This window comes from Clinocottus analis, unplaced genomic scaffold (genome assembly GCF_023055335.1).
Source record: "Clinocottus analis isolate CAN_PGR_092001 unplaced genomic scaffold, fCliAna1.0.p SCAF_14, whole genome shotgun sequence".
Lineage (NCBI taxonomy): Eukaryota > Metazoa > Chordata > Actinopteri > Perciformes > Cottidae > Clinocottus > Clinocottus analis.
Window position 1 is genome coordinate 9,741,693 of NW_027175865.1, and position 18,330 is coordinate 9,760,022.

At 41.8% G+C, this 18,330-nt stretch overlaps 1 protein-coding gene across 2 annotated transcripts; it reads right to left on the reverse strand.

The window, feature by feature from the left end:
* Positions 1-851: 851 nt before the first annotated feature.
* On the reverse strand, positions 852-17,990 carry cunh18orf21 (chromosome unknown C18orf21 homolog). Of its 2 annotated transcripts, XM_068576373.1 has the most exons (6): positions 17,667-17,990; positions 13,301-13,323; positions 12,761-12,981; positions 12,126-12,237; positions 2,385-2,566; positions 1,926-2,065 (listed from the first exon to the last, which is right to left on the reverse strand). In XM_068576373.1, exons 1-5 carry the CDS (start codon positions 17,759-17,761, stop codon positions 2,424-2,426), a joined length of 594 nt encoding a protein of 197 aa, XP_068432474.1. In that variant the 5' UTR covers positions 17,762-17,990; the 3' UTR covers positions 1,926-2,065; positions 2,385-2,423. The 2 variants fall into 2 exon arrangements, with proteins under 2 accessions (XP_068432473.1, XP_068432474.1); XM_068576372.1 differs by lacking the exon at positions 12,126-12,237 and having other exon boundaries at positions 852-2,065.
* Between the last annotated feature and the right edge of the window lie 340 nt (positions 17,991-18,330).

The window sequence follows — 18,330 nt, forward strand, 5'->3', positions numbered from 1 at the left end:
AATCAAAATACATAGACCTACCCTACAAATGTCTTATAGACAGCTGTACCAATGTCTCCACAGGACTGGTAGGGTGCAATAATACACTTTGTTTGATAAAAGATAAAAGATGATTTAATTTTAAGTCATTAACTCAACAGATAAATGTATACAAAATATCTTTCTTGTTTGAGTATTACCTCCTGCAGCCACAAACATTTCACTGGCACTACATCTCTGATCGGATTGATTGCTGACTGTTCATGTTTTAGTGTCTCTAAATACGACACAGCACATACCTATTTTCTGTTAACATATAATTATGTAAAGCACTAAATTGCACCTTTCTATTATCTTTAACATGCTTTCATCCAGGCGGTGGTGAAAGGTAACTCAAGCAGTGAATGTACAATTTTGAAGATCTTATACTTTAGTTCCTTTTTCGGCAACTTCATACTTCTACTGTACTATATTTTTTAATGCACTTTTTTTATACTTCATTAAATTCATGATAACTTTAGGTATTTTGCAGATTTATATTACTAATACTAACTATAATTAGCAAATAGATTATGGTGTATTTCATGGATGACAATGGGACTTAATTGATTAATTGGTGAATGTTATTTGATAATCTGCCAGGTAGCTTGAGACTATCAGACACACTTTTACCAGATGCAACATTAAAGTTCACAAATCATTATTCTGTAATACATTATTCTGAAATAGGACATTTTCCGTAATTCTTTACATCAGTATGTTCTGGTGCTAATACTTTTGTACATTTTCTAAAGTAACCTTTTGCATACATGACATTGAGTACAAGACATTTTTTAAGCACTCAGTTCAGAGATTGAGAATAAACAGCATAGTTTTGCAGATTAAAAAGTTTTTATTTTATAGAATCACAGTGTTAGAGGAATACAAATGTGAGGTATTTCTGCATTCAAACATACTGAACATTAAACAGCTCTTAAAACGTGTAGGTATTCAGGCAGTACAAAACACAGGACACATTTAGAAAATTCCTGCTCTTAACAAAAAGATGAAACAATCTTAACCTTTTAAAAACATCTGGCCAATGGAAATATTTAAAGAAAATGTACCTCCTTGACAATATTGACTGTCAATAAGTACTTTCTGTACAGGTTTTAGGCATACGTGCCAATTCAATGTAAACAGTAACTGGTGAGTCTCATTAGATATTTAAAAATATCTTCAATGATGAAAATGCACGGTTTCAAAATCATATGCAGTGCATGTTTAATAATGTAACGACATATCTACATTTGTCAATCTGGTCATGTTTAGCCAACCCTATACCAAATGAATTTACACGGACACATCTCCCCGGAGAGAGGCCAAAAATAAAGAAAGTAAATAAAGAAAGTAAATAAACTTTTTGACAAAGTACTATGAATATGATAAATTTGTATATATCTGTATCATATACATGTATACTTGTAACTTTAAAGGGAAAAAAAAGGATATTGGCATGTAAACAAGCTTGTCATGTCACAAACGCCACCACAGAACACAGTTTGGTTTTCTCCGATGAGCCATTTGATGAATACTGAATAATTCCTCAATCCTTCCACTTGAAACAACGTCTCCAGTTTAGCAGACTACAAGAGGCATGTGCTAAATTACACAAAGAAGAATTGTCCTCCAACTGGCTTAGCAGGAGATGCAGTCATTCTGATTAATAGCTTAAATAGCCTCCCCAGTGCTCCCAGTTGTTGCATTCAGGATACCAGGAGTGCCATTCCAAACAGCCCAGCAATAGCTGTGTTGGTGGGCAAGCTGTAACCCTTCCTACACCGGCTCGGAAACCAAAGTCCCCTCTTAGTCTTGGTGCTAACAGGTTACAAATGTGGGTCTAACCCCTTGTTTTAAGAGTTAACATAAGGGCGAGGAGGATATTCAAAGCGAGGAAAGAAAATCTTTCAAGCCCCCCTTCTTGCTGGTCTGGTTGTCCTGTCGCATTAGTATCTTGCTGAGACGCTGGACGACCCAATGTTTAGGTTTAGAGGGAGTCTTGGAGGAGGATGAGCCTGACCCTGGCGTGTTGGAGGAGGTGGAGGACCTGGAAAGAGTTGGCAATGGAGGACAGAAAGAAACAGAAAAAGGGGGAGGGAAGGAAAGTTAAAAAAAAAGGAGGGAAATTTAAGATTTTGTAGGCTGGCAGGAAAAATGTGTGACAACAACATGATCCGGCGAGCATGGATACCAACACGTACAGCAAGCTGCAGTTCTCTTAAGGAAAGTAAATCATTCGAATGCTAACAGGCCTGACACCTCATCCTCTCGGATGTCTGTGACACCCACCAAGTTTAGTTGACACAGGTTATATGTTGAATTTTAGCTTAGTGGATATTAATACCAGACACCTTAAAATAACTTACCTAGGTGTATGAGCAGGCGTCTTGTCTTTGCTAGGAGTCTTAGGGGTGGTCATGTTGGCTCTGTGGGTCGACTGTGGGGTCTTGTGTTTGCCAGCACTCCCTGGTGTGCCGTGGGTAGCCATGAACTCCCTGTTCACACCGTTGTGTCTGGATGTTTTGCTGCAAGTGTGGCAGGTGGCCATCTGGGATGAGAGAAAGGAACGTATTAATTAACACTGCATGGCCTCGCATCTATATTCCTCTCATACATAACCAGGGGTTGAGGTGAAGGCATACAAGGTATCCCTCAGGGAATATTCAGCGACAGAAAAAAAAATATTCTGAAAGTTTTCTAAAAGGTATTTTAAAGCCAGTAAAGCCAGAGCTGTCTGCCTCTCAGGGGCACACAGGAGTTTGTTGGGACTCAGTCTGGATCATTGCAGGGACACAGACGCCTCCAGGGACACAGAGAGCAGGACTAGTAGCTGTTGTGGTAGGAACGGTAATGAGAAGGGCTCAGATGCTCAGATGCTCAGATGCAAAGCCTCACAGACACCAGACACATCTATAGCGGAGGAATAGTTTACAATGGAGCTTAGAAAGCAAATTCACGAGAGGGGAAGCGTCACTCAACAGCTGAAGCTCCTCCCATTAGCCCTTCCAAACATCCCCTTCAATGTTTGTACAGACATGAAAATAACTGGATTAGTTAAAGCAGGATGGGAAACATTGACTTATGAGAGGGCAAGGTGGGGCCGTTGCCATGCAGTTTCACCAGCGTACGGGAGCTATTAGAGCGTCACACAACTTTTTCAGTTAATTTCTATGAGTGTTGTTTTTTTTATAGCAACAATTACTTTTGTCAGTCGAGTTTACACTTTACTGCACCTTACACGATTAATTCTAAGAAACTTTCTGACACAGATTACGCAAGACCCAATATTATGCAATGGACACAAACACTTATGAGAGTGACCAGACGCAGCTGCCGCTTCATGAGATCCTCATGATTCGAGACAACAATAAGCATCCCAGACTCCTGACACACCACGGTTTGTGCATGAGAGTGGAATATGACTGGGATAAACTAATGTGCAGTCGGTCAGGAGGTTAATAACAGAAAAAACAGCAGTTTCACATTATTTGCATCCTTTTATTGAATTGCTGAAGTTCAAGTGATGATAATAATTTGGAGACAATCTCAATCATCTAAGATATGAGTGCAGGTGCAAACAAGCTATATGGTAACAGAAGATTAAACCAACTCTACAGTAGAAAAATAAAAATAGAAAGTGCAGCATGAAGTGTATTACTGTTTAGTGTATCTTGAAGATTCATTTAACCGCCCTCACAGGCTTCAAAACTTAAATCCCATTAATTAAATCTAGAATGACACAATTTGAAACTGGTCAGAACAGAGCACCGCTGCAGAGGTCAGCAAGTGTGAGCCGAGCTGTTGACAGTCCAGAATGCTGATGAGATGGAAAACTCACCGACACGAAGGCAGCCATTTCAGATTCTGACAGGTGTCTGTTGGTGTCGGAGAGTTGGGTTTCTCTTTCTTTCTGCGTGGCCGCGTATGAAGCGTTTACTACATTCGCCTGCATGTCCAGCTTTATACAGACGGAGCCCGGCAACAGACCCACCCATCTGTGCAGAGGGGTGTGGCTGAAAGGAGTGACCAATGCACTGGGGTCGACTGCTCTGTGGGACGGCCAGCACTCTGCTGATGCTTTTCCCGAGTGGACTCATTTGGACACATCATTGTTTGAAAACTAATTTAAGCACCTTCACTCAGCATCTCCAAACAGAGGCAGTAAGGTTCAAAGATATTGTTGGAATCCATAAAGATTAAAAAAAAAAAAAAAAAAATGTCCATGTCAAATATGTCATGATATTGTTTCTGTTATCAGAAAACAATGGGGCTGAATTAAATAAGGATAAGATTTTTTTGTGTTCCTTGATTTATCGGGATCATTTAATTGGTAGAATATCTCTGTAACTCCTAAATAGGCTAGCCTCTATTTCAGCAGATGATGTATCGCACTGAAGAGAACATTAAACAGTGAAAGCCTTCTCATCAAACTCATTATCTCCCCTAAACTTGAAAGAACTAGCACACTTCTAAACTTTGCAGAGCTCAAACAATTTGTGATTATAATCATCGAATACAAAAACCCGGGACAAGTCAAAGCAGCTATGTTGATGATGCAGATAAAGCTGGTGCAGCTGGTTATAATCCATGGAGGATGCATTTAGCTGGAGATTGTAAAGCTGTTCAAACTCATCATTCTGGGACACGCTGCGTCTAATGGAGCTTAATATCGCAGAGACACGGCAGAGGATGTCATCCTGGCACCACTTTCTGGTTGTATGGAGGTAGTTCAGAGAAACAGACCCATAGAGGGTTGAAACACTCCACTGGAGGGTCTGGGTTCACGTGTAGAGAAGTAAATATCCAATCTTTTTTGCTTTGAGAAAATCTCCAATGGAGTTCATGTATGCATCAACTTAAAACACATTCTTGCAGCTTGACTTTTAAAACAACAAGGGTGAGAAAATATTAAATATTGTCACATTTCCTTGTTGCATTGAAATGAATGGAAACACTTCCTAAAAGCAAATTTTAAATAATAGTATGACTTGAGAATCAGTGTGACACATAATATTCGTGAATAACAGGCTAAAATGTAAAACTGATCCTTTAAGACTTTAAATCATCAACACAGTGGTTTTTGTTTTAGAAAAAACTGACACCTGCCTCTTGCTAACAATCTTCAGCTAAATCAGTGAAAGAAATAGCATATGGACCACTGTACTCAAAGTTAGTCATAAAGCTGCACCGCTCATGGCGATAGTAAACACCTGGACTGAAAATGTTTGTGACATTTTGGTGACAGTGTCGATTGTACTGGTCTGAACCCAAACTATCCAATGATTGCAATGGAAGAAAACATGCCTCAGCCAGCAGGAGTGTGAGACTCATAGTGGAGTGGATTAAACACAGACTACGGAAGGATGATTACGACTAGAATGACCTGCTGCAGTTTATCCCAATGGTTTATCTTCTTATCATCCAGTAACCACGAGTGGCCCCACTATCATTACTAATGAGACAGGCTCTAAGAAAGAAGACGTGTGTGTGTGTGTGTGTGTGTGTGTGTGTGTGTGTGTGTGTGTGTGTGTGTGTGTGTGTGTGTGTGTGTGTGAACATAAAAGCACAGTGGAGAGACTAATCTGACTCCAAGGCGTCAACAAAGTGTTGCGGTCCACTCCAAAACAACAATGATGGTGGTGTGGCAGCTGTATAGTGAGGATAAGTCCAGATAACCGGAAATTCAATCTCGCCCATCACATGCACACATCTAATTTGCCCTAATCCTTTGACGTGTATGCACTTGGAGAGACGAGCCGGTGCGACTCAGAGATTTGTTTTCTAGTTTGTTGAGCCTCGGAACAGACACAGTGGCCAGTCAAGCATAAGATTAAAAAAAAGCAAATCTAGGTTCACCATACGTGTTCAGAAGAAGACTGCGACATTAAAATGAAATCCACCTCACAGGAAACCAGTGAATAGCAATCTAATATTGCCTGTAACCGGCATGTACGGTCTCATTTCAAGAGTTACACCGTATGCATGCTTGTGTTTGTGAACCGACAGCCGCAGTCAAAGACAGACTAAACCTTTATCACTCACACACTGCGTATATATCTTGCCTATCTAGCTCTGGAAAATATTACACGGTGCATATCAGCATATGCTGTTCATCCCGCAAATCATAAAAAAGACAAATCACACAGACCTCACTACCAGCCCACTTAAATAGCAAATAAACCAATCTGCTAATTCTCATGGTGTCTGTGCAGTGTAGGGTTTAAAGACAGACAGTGCTTGCCAGCAAGCCGACAAATCACCAGCAAGGCTTTAATCTACGAGCTTTGACATGAGATATGCTTTCCTTGTAAGTTTACATGAGGGTACAGGGATACACATATGGTGTTCACGCTAAAGAATGCAAGATAACTCCAAACACAAACACTCTCTGAGGTTCTGCAGCTTGGTGTCATGCAGCTGGAGCTGCGCCCTGGTGAGCAGGTGGAACCTCATATTGTTGCAAATAGATGGGAGTCATGAGATAAACACCTCTGAGCTTCTCTTGTCCGAACAGCATCCACACAGAAATCATTGCCTCTGCTATCTTGTAACTGCCGGGTCTTCTGTGCCAAACCCTCACATGTCTCTATTTCTGCCACCATATGACACGCATATGACATGCTTATAGTCGGAGACTACTCATACAATATCGTTTCTGAGAATTAAGAGAAAAATGTGAAACACAAACACAGACAGATGCACATAAATCAATTCCACAGATGAACTATTTATTCTATTAATAGCTCTTGCTCCATAAATAACTCCCTTCCTGCCTCTCTCTGCTGCTAGAGGTCAGTCTGAGTTGAACCATTTGACCAAGGCAGAACGACACCACCTAAGAAGGTAGAGATGTGCAGAGTAACAGAATCTAGTGCTAGTGAGCATCTTTGAATAGAATAAAAGCTGTTCAATGTTAATTGCGTGCAGTTTTCAGAATGCCGAAAGCACAAATATCTTGCGTGCACTGTGTGTGACACTCAATTGAGAACACATCAATACAACACAATAAAGTGGAAAGCAGAAGAGCAACTGGGGGATCAATACGAGGCCGGCTGCAGGCAGCCACTTAGTCACACTGTCTGGAGGCAGTATGTACACAGGGGCACCCGATCTGAATGCAGAGCTGCTACACACGACCGTTTAAAAAAACACAACATGTCATATCTGTTTCTCTTGATGCTTCCGTCTCTGCTGGTGATAAAGGTCATATTTCATCCTGCATCACAACAGCAGGTTTTACCGCAAAACAAACCAGAGCAAAAAAGCTGGAGGAAAGATATCAACATTTTAAATCATGATTCATATCGCATAGTAAGTCAGTGTTTGCTGAGCTTCTATGTAACCTGGCTCCGCCAAGCCTGCAAACTACTCCACTGCTCCACCCTTTCGTCCAAATATGGTTACAAACAAACAGATAGTGAAAGCCAAAAAGTCAAACTCGAGGCCTCAAAACCGTAGTCCACAAACTAATGGGTGACATCACCACGTTTCATCCACTCATTTATTATACAATCCATGATTACCCCTCTTGTCAGCACCAGTGGTCCCACTATCACCAGTCAGCCCACACTGATGCACTGATGCGACAACATCAGTGTGAGTGTGTTCATGTAACAGCACCGCAGAGAGATCATAGACAATATTATATATTAGACATGACGTGGTAACCGTGACAACATACATTGGTTTGTTGCACGCCGTTTTGGAGTTTCAATTTGTCATTTTGGCCGTCGATATCTTGCTTTTTTAAACCAGAAGAGACACAAAAGGGAGAAGCAAAGACCAATAGCACACTGAATACAAATGCTTTATTGTCTATTCTACTCAAAATGGGACCATATTTGAAAGAATGAACACCTTGTTGTAATGAAGAAGACTTGAAACCACACACTCATGTTCACAATCTTTCCTGAGGGAATATATCAAGTGAGAGTGATTTTCTCAGAGACTTCTATCAGATTCCTTTTTGCAACCAGAGCCCTGCTGGCCAGTAGAAAGAATGCACATTCTACGTTTCTTTTTCTAAGCATTGGCTTCATTTTTCAGACCCGAAGTTTGCCGCCTGGAAGACAGACTCAACAAAATGAAGGAGTCAACGAAGTTACGCTGCCTTCTCCACAACAACAATGCTGGTGCGGCTTCTGTAAAGTGACATGTCATGTTAACCTGAAATCAAATCTTAACCATCACATGCAGCATCTAACTTGGGCCTTTGCTAAGTCGTGAATGAACTTGGAGGGACACATGAGCAGGTGCCACCGAGAGATTGAATTTCTATTCTGTCAAATTGGATTTATCCAGTTAACTGCATCATATAAAATTATGTTGAGTGAACATCTGGAAGGCAATGATTCAGCAATATCACACTGTGAAAAATCACTTCGCAAGATACACTAGGAAAACAAGTCCTTGTTTTTATTATCTGTGGAAGCTTTCTCCAGGGCATGCTGTCATGATTTGGTTTGAATCTAGAGATGTGCCCCTGCTTAAAGGCTTTATGTATTCGAATGTATGGCATTTCAAAACGCTAAATTAAATGTTTCCGTTGAAAAAATATTCATGTTCAATGTTCATTACTCGCAGAAACCTAAAGAGTCTTTGACACACAAAGCACAAAACACATAAGGGATAAATGTCTGTTTTCTTTAGATAAGGGATAAATGTCTGTTTTCTTTAGAGATACCTGCAGGTGATATGATCAGGTGGGACTCAAAGAGAGCGACATGAACTTTGAGTATTACATTGTGGGACAAGAAGTTACACAATAATTGAGATGTATAAAACCAAGCCGGGTGTACATGTGGATGAAAAGTCTGATAAAAATCATAAATAGTTATAGTCTTTGTGCATACACACAATTTTAGCTGTGACTCTACACACAGTCGTATGCACATGGCCCCTGAAGAGACCAGCTGTACTTTTCTGGAGCAGAGTTCTGATTAAGAATTTAAAAAAAACACAACTCAGAGACAGATCTAAATGTGATGCTCTTCTTGGCCATTAAACTGTAAAAGCTGCGTGGCTTCATGACAGATATGCGGTGAATGCCATTAATGTGCGTGCGTGCTGTCAGAAGGGATAAAAGGAGCGATATACTGTCAATGATGGTGAGTGAGGATCCAGAACAGGATTCTAATAGTGGCGTGGAAACGGCGCTAATTGACAGATGACATGTTGTTGTAGCGCAGCATCAAGTTCTCTATGGGGTTTCATCCTGTGACATGCTGAGCTACAAACATGGTGACAGCGGAGCGCAAACTGATCCTAGCGCGGCCTTCATCGTGTGTGTGGGAGGAAAACTAACCGATGTGCAGGCATTCTGAATATGTCCGTCACAAACCCAGCTGGCACTGACTTGCTACGAGTGCTGCTCCTGTTGGACATGTGTTAATTTGCTGAAAGTGCTTTGATGCATGAATTCCTACACTGAGGCACAAGTGAGTGTTTCCACGTCCCAGGAAGTCTATGTGTTTGTATCTAAAAAGCTCAAGGCCACAACCACTGTAGCAGATTCCCTCCTGGTCTTTCTCTTCCCAAACACGTCCCCCTCTTGTCATCCTGTCACTCGCTGCCCGACCTCGAGGTGTCGAAATCCACGGTGGAGCTTTTCCTATTCCCTGAGAGCAAACAGCACCAAGACGTCTACTGTTTCCTGTCATCTCCTTAAGGGGCACATTCGCTGACCTGAATCATTACTCCAGTAAAGACAAACACGACAGAGGGATGTTATGAAGACTTGACCAGGAATAGAAAGAGCAAAAGAGGAAAGAGATGAGGATAACGTGAAGGGGCGGTCAGTTTGAAGAGTTGAGGTAAAACACAAGAGAAAAAGAGGGATTTAGTGGTGCAAGAAAAAAAACAAGAGAAGTAGAGAGAATGAGAAGGGACGAGGTTAAAAAGAAGTGGTGACATAAATTATAACAAGAGCCCGGACAAACGTCAGAAAGAGATGGCACTTCTGGGAAAAGGGAAAGCTTGTTTCAACCACTTATGTTCTTTTTTTCTGAAAGCAAGTGTTGTTTTCAGAGTGAAACAGGTGTTGTATAACAGCCTGGCGACTGTGCATTCATCAAACGCGCCTATCCACCTGTCTCGGGGGGAAAACAGCTATTCTTCCGGTGAACTACCAGACAAAATCATTTTTTTAAAAGCGAATACTTTGTTTATTGTAACACAAATGACTCGGCTGGGAAGTATAGACGTTGAGGCTCAGGAGGAAGACCAGAAGAATAACGGAGGAAGAGGAGGAGAAGAACGCACTCTCCTTTCGCTCCATGTAAGGTGTCTGTTTCTCTGGTGGGGCCACAATCCAACTTATCTATTGCGACATGTAACCTGCCCAGCGTGAATAAACATGCCAGATTTATAAAAGCTGGAAGACACAGCTTCACAAAGCTGAGGAAAGCACATCAAGTGCTGGCATCCAGCCACAGGTCAACGCATAGATTCACCCTGAAGCGAGAGAAACGACTGGGGTTTACACCCTGGAGTACATTACTGTGTATCCACTGCTAATGTGTATGTATTAACTGGATGTTATCAAGGAATAGCAGAAGGACTGTATGAATACAATTTAACCTGGAGAAACTACTTTGACTCAAGCACATACAAGATAAACAAAACAGACATAAAATAAATGAGCTCTTCACTTTAACTCCAGAGCAAGACTCAACACAGTGCAGACGCCTGGAAGAAGACCGAGAAGTCTGCCACTACCTACACTTTGTTCTGAACAAAACGTCTGCCTCAGTTTGAACAAGACATTCACACGACAGCCTGTTTGGATTCTTTCTCCAGTACATTCTCCACAAGAAGAGCAAAACATTGTGCACACAGCAAAAACGCTCAACTTTGGCACACACGAATGAAACAATACATTTAGGAAACTTGGACGTAAAACAAATTAAGGCTTCATGGTCACTGTGGCATATTTATCTCTCTCAAGTCTGTGCAGAAAATCAACAGCAGCATCTTGGAAAGAAGACAAAGGGCACATTTTAAAGAAATACTTGTTCTATTAAATCTGATTTTCCTGTTATCCTAACTTCTTTCTTCAAAGAGGAGACGAGTGGACGCTAATCTCATTCTATTCAGGCTCTCAGGGTCGTTGTGCTCTGTTCATCACAGCAAAGCAGTCCCCACTCCTCTTATCTCCACCACGCTGCATTTCATCGTATCGCCTTGCTCGCGTCTCAGCCGAGCGCGTGCTGCTTTCCTTGTTGCCCCTTGAACTGCAAGTACATGGCGGGTGAGTGACTGTCAAAACGGAGGGTAAAAATACATTGGAGGACATGCTCGGTGTGCACTGGATTACTAGAAAGTCACGTGGTGAGCAAGTATCGACATTCTCTATCGGGGCCAAAACACTGCTGACAAATAAGCAATAAAAGAGGTGCACAGTCACGGCAGAGAGTCTGTGAGAGAGGCCTTCAGGGTACAACACACAGCATATCTGTTTGACTCAGAAACTACTAGCTCGTTATGAACTGAGAGGGGTGGCTTCTGATAGTCTATTTGAAAGTATATGATATATACTTATATTCAATAATCATAACATTTGTGAGCAGATTTCACGATTGAATCATGAACCACAAAAGCCAGTTTCTGATTCTGTGGAGTAGTGTGTCTATTGGTAAGATTGTTGCTAGATTCTTAATTCGTGGGGGCCAAACTGGAGCACACTTTGGGTTTATAAAATATTTTTTGGGTAAAATATGTTATTATTGAAAGGATTCTCTCAAATCCCTTTCTCCAGCTAACTCCCCTATCAGACCGGATGGAGCACACAGCTGCCGCTTTATACTAAATACTTGTTACAAGACGACAACTTCTTCTCTTGCAGTCTATCGTTTCATTTCTCCCGTCCTCCTGTCTTATCCATCTGCCTCGCACCCTCTTGCTTTGATTCACTTTTTCTGTTTCACTCTCCTCCGCTTCTCTCACGACTACATTTTATTGCTGCTCTCCATCTCCATCTCTGTCTTCCTCTTTGCCCTCTCTGCCCTCCGCCATCTGATATGTCGTGAAGAGTGGGTTCAGAGTGCCTTGCGGTGAACACCAGCATATTAAATCAACCGGACCAGATTTTAACGAGGCAGCAGTCTTACCACGAGAGCTGCTCTTTGTTGGGGCTGATGTCTGATCACCGGAGGGGCTCTTCAGTGGTTCTCTCCTGTCGCTGCTCTCTGATGCCGCGAAAACTGACCCTAATGCCACAAGCTCCAACCGCGGTTTCATTAGAGTGGAAAGGTAAAAATACGTTTTGCATTCTGTCTGCGCCTGGTGCCATCAATGGGGAGGACAGTCAAACGGGACAACTATTACAGTCTATGTGGCTGTGTGAGGGAACAGGGCGAGTGTTGATAAAATGGTGTCTGGCAACAGTTATCTTACAGTCCAGCTTAATGGGATCACTGCACCAAAAGGAAACCAGGCACCTTCTGTGGAATTAGTAAAAGTTACTTCATAAATCTAAATGGCAACAAAGGCCAGAGGCAATATGTTAAGAGCCAATGCAGCGGCTTGTTATTTTATAATAAATAATGATGTGATACATCTTCAATCGCCGCTGGGTTTTTATTTTCCGAAACACAGCATCTACCAGGCTGTCCCTTCCCTTAGTTCAACAGCACTGAAGTTGAGGACACATTTCAGTCACATGCCCCTGCTGTTTTTCCGCAATGACAATATGCTGCAGTGCAGTACAATACACAAGCAGGGTTGTAGTGTTTCGTCTTCTCACCAGTACTGAGCAGGACTTCTGGAAGCGTTGCAGCAGATTTCTCTGCACCAGACTGAGACGTTTTCCCCTTGCCTTCCTCCGCAGGACACTCTGCACCCGCGCTGATGGACGCCGCTTGGGCCGCAGCCGGACCCGGTGGTTGTCAGGCTGCAGCCACTGATAACAGTACGAACACGCTGAGGTGCTCTGCAGCAGCCTGGATGATTTCTGCTTTGCTGGTGCTGAAAAGAGAGAAAAAGCCTGAACACTGCATGGCAAAACTACCGACTGAGGAGGTTTTGGCTGACAAGGACCCGTGTTCGGTTGTGTGTGTTTGGTCCAACCAGGCAGTCTGCTGCAGGCAGCTGGCTGACTCAGTGCGTCTAACCCGCTTGGTGAGGTTTATCAACCTTGACAAGTCTTTTACACGGTCCAACTTACTATTGCATTCAGCTCTCTGTTGCTACAACGCTCTGAAGCCTCACCGATGAAACGTACAAGAAATTAAAATTGTCATCAAAATGTAAGATTCGTCAAGGATGTGCAGGTGTCATAACTTACCCTTAGCTTTCACGGGCCACTGCCTGTGAGAGAAAAAGAGGAGACCAGTTCAGGCATTTTGAAAAGATACTTAAAACAGATATTTAATCAGTACCTGAGTTCTGTGTTACAAAAGATCAGAACAAGATAACTATACTTCAGTAATTTCAGTCTCACTTGAACAGATAACATTATTGGTTCTTTATAATACTGTAGAAAAGCCAAGTAGTTAAACATGCATAGTCCTTTATTTTGAAAATGCCCTTCTAATTTAAAAAGAAACAGTTGGTGAAAGAAACTGGCAGTTAACTTTGTTATTACATGATAATAAACACAATTACAAGAGAGAAACACCAGTTTGGAGAAAAAAATAGGTCTGTTTCAATACCATTATGCATATTGAAAAACATGTAACCAGAAAATAAAAATGCTCTCACAAACAATATAGGGCAATATTCCACACCATGTCCCTCTCACCTCCCCCCAGAGGGCTACTTTTGTGACTGCTATGATGCCTCAAACTTTGGCACGCTCACAATGAGATATTTGTGCGAACATTTTCAGTAAGCCTCTGTTAAGTCCCACTAAAATTAGCCCTGGGCTTAAATCAATGAAGGGAAATTTACTGTCCAGAGAGAGGCGGCAACGGGGCTAGCTGTTTATGGAAAGGAGGAGGGGGAGTAGGGCGGCTTTAGTCTGGAATTGACCCGCTGGCAGTTTGTTGACACTCTCCACTTGCACCACCCCGTAAGTGAGATGGTGCATCGTGTTGCTGCGTGACGTGGGCTGCAGCGCAGAGTGGAGAGAGATTTACAACATATCTGCTATCACTCATCCCACAGTCTGAGTCACTGTCCCTTGATCTCCCCGCCTCTATTTAATAATTAGTGGCTGGATGAAATTGTCAGATTATAGAAAGTCCTGTCAGGAAATACTGTAAGTGAAGAGATGTCGTTTGAGGCCGCCGTAGTGGTTTGTGTCTCTGCACAGGACGAAAAATGACTTACAGATCGTGAACAATTCCCCTAAAACACACAAATCTTAGCTGACATAAAAGTCATCTTTGGAAAGTTAGCAGGTTCATACTATATTCGTTACTTACAAGAACATTAATGATAATCTATAATTATTATGGTGCACTTGACACCACATAAAACAATACATTCTTTATTGTTTTTCAGTACTGAAAAAGCGAATTCACTGACGAGGCTTTGAACAGACTCGATGAGATGGATTCTTGTGAATTTTGTTTCCCCATAATCTCACTTCCCGCTGCTCCCCTGACGAGCCAACTCTCAGAAACTGCACACCGCAAATACCTCTTCCACCGCACTAATCCTATTATCATACTTGTCATGCATCTCCTTTTAAGTGCACACTTAGTTGTGGTGATGAACACTGAAGACGCAGGCCCTCCACATGAACTGCTCACAACTGGGAGATGCAATCAAGAGACCCTTAAAAGATACAAAAGTTTGGAGGGTAATAGGAGGCGGCGGGGGAGGGGGGAGGGGGCAGTGTTGGCTTCGATGTAATAATGTAATTTAAGGCAGACAAAAGTGCTGGCGGAGGCAAAGAGCATGCTGAACATGTTATTGCTACCATCAGGGACAACAGTGACACTGCTGACATTCTGAAAAACCTTCACCGATGCGTGTACCTCATAGGTATTTAGACACAGCAGTCGGGCTCAGTTAGGGGTGTGATCAGCGACACTTAGTGAACACTCTAGATATTGTATCCTTCTTGAGTTTGGACTAGCGGGGTTCCCATTAATCAGCTTGATGTGACAGAGAAAAAGGCCAGCAGATGCCTCCCAGCCTAGAGCTCACTTGTCTGGTTGGAGACGTCTGCTGGCTCCTGCTGAGGGGGGCAAGCTGAGCGATACAGTGAGAGGGGAGTTGAACGCAAGTAGTGTGGGAGGGGGTGCAGGCAAAGCTGTCTCAAAAGGTGTTGCAACTGGGGCAGAAAAATGTAGCGAAAGATTGACAAATCTCAATATAATTTAACTTCATCCTTTGTACTTATGTGCTAAATATTAATACGCTTACACTCTAAACTAAGATGATAGACGTGGTAAACATGTACCCGCTAAACATGGTGATGGTCTCATCATCAGTATGAGCATGTGCAGCCCCGCAGAACCACTGACATGGCTTTAGGATAAAACAAGCTACTAGAACACGTCAGCTTGGGTCAACAAAATGAAGCGAACAATTGAGAAAAAATAATTATGATTTGGTAATGAAAATGATAATATAATAATAATAATAATGATGATTGCAGTCCTTTTTTAATGAAATAAAGTGATGAAATATTAAAGACGCAATTAAGTTTGGTAACTTGATAATGAGCAAATACTAGTTGGTGCAAAGAATGTGATTCTTTTGCACCATTGCACCATCTAATTAAATGGAAAAATATACCGTCCTTTCCATTGTGCTTAATACAAAACAAGAGCACTCCAGGAAGTTTAAAAGCAGAGTCAATGTGACATGTTTTCGTCCAGCCGACATGTTGCATATTTAGGTGAGCAGTAAGTCAGGCTCCGGTTACCAAACACACAACTATGATTATTACCTTACTGGAAAGCAGCTTCACTAGTCCGGCAACAGGAGCCACAATAAAAGGGACGTCAGTTCACATACAACAAAAAAAACAGGCCATCACATTCACTAAATACAATCCGAGACACACACAAATACGCAAAAGCATTCGACTGAAAAAGTTTGTGAAAGCCTTTGATACATTTAATCTAAAACCCACAAAACCAATTTAAAAAAACAATTGGAACACTGATGGGAACACAAACAACCACAAACACACTCAGTCGTCATCATCAGCCCGACAGAAGGTGAGGACAGTGGCAGAAGGCAGTAACACGATCTCCAACAAATATGTGTAGTAGTGTGTATGAGCACAGACAGGCACCCACGACACAAACACTCCAGTGACGCATGACCAAAACCATGCAGAACTGGAGAAGGACCAGACACTGGAAACCCCCAGAGGAACAGAGAGACAGTTGTGGTTCATTATCTAAAAACATCCTCAACGCACTGACCATGTATGCCAGCTATTTGAGAGGATGCAGAAACATTTTCATTTCCGCCTGGTTAACTGATCAATAAAGGATTATCCAGTCTACTTTATGTATACAGTCATTTCCCTCCTGACATATCATCCATATTACCACGATGTCTGAAGATCAAATTCAGTATTCAATTAACTCGTCACACTTGAGTTTTGGGTATGGCTCGTGATCGTGTCTTCTCTGCATGAAACCAAGCCGGTCTTTCAGCCAGTGGTCCAAACATAAGACTCGTGTCTTGCCTGGAAGACAGCTTGTTATAGAGGTAGTGCAAGTGGTCAAAATGTTCTCTATAACCACAGTTAATCATAGCCAGGACATCTGGGGAACAGATCAATGTATTGAAGTAGCAGTGGGCTGACACACAGCCATAAAAACAAAAACAGCTTCACTGTTAAAACCTCTGTTTTTGTTGCCTTTGTATTTGTGTTATATTTCTTGGCTCAGGTAAGAGTGAAACCAAGACGCGGAAGACTGGAAGCAAACTCAAACACCAGCCACAAGAGTCCACCCACCGCCACAGAAAGACCACGGATTAACTGCTGTTTCTATCAACCAAATAAGGCAATCCCCACTATGTGGGATACACCATCAGAAGAAAATGAAATACATTCTTACGTTGGCAAAAGCAACAAAACTGAGGCAATGAACAGTAAAAGATGACAAATTTGAAACTGGCATGAATCACTTTTGTGTTTCATTCTAATAGGGATAATGCCTGACTCCCCACTGGGAAAGTGGATAGTCTTTTGCTGGCAGCACTTTGTTTTCATTTTATGCTTGTTAGTAGGGTGCTGAGACTCACCAATGAAATATATTTCACTCTGCAAATGAGTAAGGCTGAACGACAGCAACGTTAAATTGAATTCATCAATTTCAATAGCTCACATATACTGCACAAACTCATTTACTACAGCTGCACATGAGCAGCCACTGGACAATAGACACATTTTACTCATAGATTTAGATTGATTCTAAAACAACTGTACTAACAACTCAAGTGACTGACAGGTCTTTTTAAAACAAACACTGTGCAATAATTCAGTTATGATCACAGGATTTCCATGTCAAATTGAATGTATAAGTATTTCTGTGTTATGTATGCTTTGTTTAGGTGGATGTCTCGTGACTCTCATCACTCTGGGACAAACAAATTAGCTGTCGTCATGTACCAACACCGGTCGAGCTCCTCCACCTGGCGGCCACACGCTGCTATTACAACAATAAATGGGACTGTTAGGAATCACAGGTGAAAGAGAAAGAAAGTGAGGTCGTAAAGTAAACGAAGTTTCTTACAGGAAGAACCGTGAGAGCTCCGGACACGTGTCTTTATACAGCAGGGAGGCGTCGAGCAGAAAGCTGACGGATTTTCCTTCAAAGATAGTCTTCATTTTCAAGCATGCGTAGTTCGACGGCGACTCGTGACACAAACTGGAATTCCACCGAAATACCGTGAAAAAAACTCCTCTGAAAACCGTTGAATGGTGTAAATGGAGGTTGAAAAACCGTTAAAACACACACATTACTGGAGCTGCGGCGGCCAGGACATGCTAAACAGGTCTAAATATTGTAGTCTAGATAAAGCTATCGCTGGGCTGTTGACGACCTGTTCCCGCAAATCCACGTTGGGTCGCAAGATTCTGACGTACCTGTCGCCGCGGTGCATTGTGGGAGCTTGAGTAAGTCTGAGGCACTGCGGAGTGAAGGGTCTTTCCTCTATCTCACGCGTGTTTACTTGAACAGATCATTCTCTGTAACTTTTTGGCTAGTCCTTAAATAGACTTCAATTAAATTAGACTGCATATATATATATATATATATATATATATATATATATATATATATATATATATATATATATATATATATATATATATATATATATGAAAATCATTATTAGACTATTGTTTAATTGTTGTGGTCTATAATATGTGATAGTTTATCAAAACAGTGACGTCAT

What these genes read in the sequence shown, in the direction of transcription:
- cunh18orf21 (XM_068576372.1), bottom strand. Translation starts at nt 17,761, where the DNA reads ATGAAGACTATCTTTGAAGGAAAATCCGTCAGCTTTCTGCTCGACGCC. An exon ending in GAGCTCTCACGGTTCTTCCT is followed by an intron (nt 13,324 to 17,666) that starts GTAAGAAACTTC and finishes TTTCTCTCACAG; the next exon opens with GCAGTGGCCCGTGAAAGCTA. An exon ending in ACGCCTGCTCATACACCTAG is followed by an intron (nt 2,066 to 2,384) that starts GTAAGTTATTTT and finishes AACTCTTTCCAG; the next exon opens with GTCCTCCACCTCCTCCAACA.